The sequence below is a fragment of the Melanaphis sacchari genome, unplaced genomic scaffold, assembly GCF_002803265.2.
Source record: "Melanaphis sacchari strain LSU unplaced genomic scaffold, SCAv2.0 Contig1418_pilon_pilon, whole genome shotgun sequence".
In the NCBI taxonomy this organism is placed as follows: domain Eukaryota; kingdom Metazoa; phylum Arthropoda; class Insecta; order Hemiptera; family Aphididae; genus Melanaphis; species Melanaphis sacchari.
In genome coordinates this window covers 1-4202 of record NW_020270598.1, presented here as the reverse complement: position 1 = coordinate 4202, position 4202 = coordinate 1, and the positions used below count along the sequence as shown (strand labels likewise).

At 31.6% G+C, this 4202-nt stretch overlaps 1 protein-coding gene across 1 annotated transcript; it reads left to right on the top strand.

Annotated features, from left to right (window-relative positions):
- The first annotated feature begins 2516 nt into the window (after window positions 1–2516).
- LOC112591662 lies at window positions 2517–3160 on the top strand. Its single transcript, XM_025335539.1, has one exon. It carries the CDS (start codon window positions 2666–2668, stop codon window positions 3158–3160), a length of 495 nt encoding a protein of 164 aa, XP_025191324.1. The 5' UTR covers window positions 2517–2665.
- The last annotated feature ends 1042 nt before the right edge of the window (window positions 3161–4202 follow it).

Here is a 4202-nt window from a genome sequence, read left to right as displayed (position 1 = left end):
TATACAATACAACAGTTCACACAACAACTAACCATCAACCGTATGAACTTGTTTACGGTTTTCCTGCTACAGTCCCTCACACATTAAGTCGAACACCGCAAGCAAGATATAACTACGATGATTATACATATGAATTAAAACAAAAACTTCAGGAAACATGTAAATCAGCCAGAAATAATATACTAAAAAACAAAGAGAAAACAAAGAAAAAATACGATCAAAAAGAACTACAAGTAAATGTAAAAGTCGGAGACCAAGTATAGGTAAAAAACCACCAACAGAAGGGAAAGTTAGGACCAAAATGGGTGGGTCCTTACAATGTAATACAATTAATTAACAACAAAAATATAACAATTCAACGAGGCAGTAAGGAAATAAAATTACACAGAAATGAAATAAAACTTGCAAATTAAAATTCAATAATTCATAACACACAATGCAAATATAATAATTACTCATAAATTTGTTTATTAAAATATTCAAAGCAGTATTATATAATTTTGTTTTTCCAATCTTCTTACATTTTTTTTTCTTCTCATTTTCTGAATTGTTTTTGGAAAAACGATGGCAAATTCATTCAATCTAACTCCAATATACAACCCATCAGGAATCTATTTTCACACAATAAACAATTTATGCGTATACAACTCTCACTGGCGCTTCTTAACCTATATTAATATTACAAACTATAATGAAAAATACAATAAAATCGGTAACATGATTAAAGATTTCGAAGAGTCCTGTGAAATGAGTAAATCCCTTGAGATAGATTCTTTACAACAACTTTGTTTCCAATATAATTATCAAGCATATAACTTTTTATCAGAAATTAGTAGTAATAAAGAACATGTAATGAAAATTATAGATCAACCAAAAAACAATTACCGTACCAAGAGAGGTCTAATCAATTTAGTTGGGAGAGTATCTAACGTCCTATTCGGTGTATGTGACGACAGCGACGCAGAATATTTTTACAGTAAAATAAGAGATCTTGAAATTTCAAATTCACGCGTTTCTAAATTATCTAATGCACAAATACAATTTATGCAATCAATTATATCAAACGTAAACTCATCGCTATTAGAAATAAATAAAAATGAAATTAATTTAGTCGACAAATACAGTTATCTACTTCATGAAATGTAAGCAGAGAAAGCTGCAATAGGTATCTTAAATTTCAAAACAGCACTAGAAAAAAGAATATCATTATTAAATATAATTTTAACACAATACGCATTTGAAACAGAAAATTTACTAAATATAATAAATATGGCCCTACAAGGTTTCGTTTACTCCAGTTTATTAAATATAAATACCCTTAAAAACCAGTTAAAAGATATTAAAACACAATTACCCATAGGAGAAGGCATACCAATAGATTTAGATAATTCAGGAATATCAGAATTGTTACGACTAATTACAACTAACATAGTATATATAGAAAATGTATTAATTTTCGTCATAGAAATACCTTTAGTTAACAATTATGAATTTATATTATATAAAAACATACCTTTACCTGTTAACATATACGATAACGACTATGTAATGATAGCTCCAAAATCTGATTATATAGCTATAGATAAATCTAGATTTATCTCACTAAAAATCTAGTAATAAGTAATATTGATTTGTTATTTTATTGAGTTATATTTCCTAAGACTAAACATAAAATATTTTGTTATATTTTTTTCTACAATAACTACTTATTTATAATTTTTTAATATTTGTTAAGGTCCTTTCACACATATCCGATCCGGGTCCGTTCCGAGTCCGATCCGTCAAGGCATCCGTTAACTCGGAAGTATAAACTTGCTGTTTTCTAGTGCATATGTTCACACACGTCCGATCCGAGCTTTCCGAGCTCTATCTGACTAAAAAAATATTGTCAGTGACCGATTTTCGTCCGATTTTTCGTCCGAGCTCGGTCGGTTTTTGACGGAATGATGTCGGATCGGACATGTATGAACACGTTTCGACTGGTGTGTTCAGCATACTACGAAATTTATTATAGTGGCTTACGTTTGTTGTCAATATTCATTTTGTCATACGACACTGTCAAGTACATTTCATCATGGACAATGAAAAATTAATCGAACTAATAAGAAGTCATACTGAATTGTATGACTTAAGTAATTCTAAGTATAGTGACAGTACTTGGAAAGAAAAAATATGGAAGGGAATTGCAGGAGAATTAAATCAAACAGGTAAATCAATGTTTTAATTATGTTACTTTGTATTTTATTTGAAATAACATGGTCATGATTATACGAATGCATGTATAATTTTATTATTCAATTATTTATTAAATACTGTTACACTCGTAACAATCATTATTTTATATATTAATTTATACAAAATTGTAATATATACGACGTCCCTGACGTCGGATATATACTATTGATAAGCTACGTGCAATCATGTTTTAGATATCTTGGATATACTATGATTTATTCTTTTCCTTGTGCTCATTGTTTTGGAAATAGCATCAGTATGTTTCACGTTTTCATGTTTTGTTTAAATAAAGTTTCAACCGTTATAAATTAAATATGTTTCTTTACCTACTACCCTAAACAATGTTTTGACATGGTGTCATACATAACAGTGGCGACGAAGATTAAAACAGATTAAAAACTTTAACACTCGTGTTTGAAACCTCGTGTTCATGGCGAACAACGAAGAAGCAGAAAACGTTAGCTGTCCTCAAACAATTCTAACAATGTCGAGAAGCATAGGCACGGCGCCAGAATTCAAGCCCGGCGAAGACTGGAATTTATATATCGAACGGCTCGATCAATTTTTTATAGCCAACTTTGTCGAAGATTGTCGCAAAGTATCAGTACTAATTACAGTAATCGGAGCCGAAACGTATAAAGTGTTGAGGGAATTATGCGACCCTATATTACCAAATACTTTAAGTTACGAGCAAGTCTGTAATACGCTTAAAAAACAGTTTTCACCTAAGTTAGCAGTATTTCGGGAACGCACAAAATTTTATGAACTTAAGCAAAGCAACAACCAATCTATAAATGAATGGTATGTATATATTAAGAAAGCAGCCATGAATTGCAAATTCGGTAGTCACCTATTAGAGAAACTCAAAGATAAATTTGTTACGGGGCTTCAAAAAGGTCCAATATTAGACAGACTTTCTATTTGACAGGGTTCTCTTTTAGTAACAAATATTTCTCAGGACCTCTTTGAATCACGTAATTTTTCAGAGAGTCAGAACGGCATTGGTCTAGAAGACTTATCACGGCATTCTAAATCTTTAAAAGAAATCGAGGAACTGATAAAAGTTGAAAGAAATAAAAATTATACTCCAAAAAAAAGCAACCTATATCTTATCATATCTCTGATTATTATCTTGACCATTCTCATAACTCTCTTGAGTTCTTTATTCTGTTTGTTAAATATACCGCTAGAAAACCCGTAATGTACCAACCACGAGATGTTGTAGCGGAAACTCCGTTAAATATATTATTATAACTTATTTGTAATTTGAACATGTATTAATAGAACATTTAACAAATAGATTTAAGTAAGCAAAGGCGCATGTGGCGATATTGTATACTAAGCGCGCCAAATAGTAAGCAAACATGTTATTATTTTAGATGTTATTTAGATTTGAGTAATTTGTATTTACGAAGGTCGCAGGGACTGCTTCCGTTTAACTCGGGGGTATGTTGCCCTGTATATAATAAGCACCCTGTATGCGATGTATTGTATTCTTGTGGCTAACGCAGTGACCTACGTGACGCTATTAGGAAGTGCGTTGGTCAGCATTCATCGATGCATGTATTACGGTTCCACGGACGGGGCCATGTCGGCAGTCGGAGTACAGACTCGGTGAAGACCAGAACACTCCATTAGTATGTAGACAGAACCTGCAATATAAGCAAATTCGTAGTTAATTAAATATAATCAAATGGTGTTTATAAACTTAAATCCGTGTTGATCTATTTTAAAATTCCCTTTCCTGATTTCAACGATAATACGGCGTTAGCACACATCAATATGAAGATAACATGAAATTCTTACAAGAATTTTGCAGAGACACCATTACGAATTTAACAGTTGATCTCAGTGACGGCTCGAAGATGAAAACACAAAGAAATACTAGATACACAAACCAGTACTAATGGTTGGTGAAAATTCAAAGATACCAATGATGAAGTTTAGGAAAAACCAGCTACAGTAAA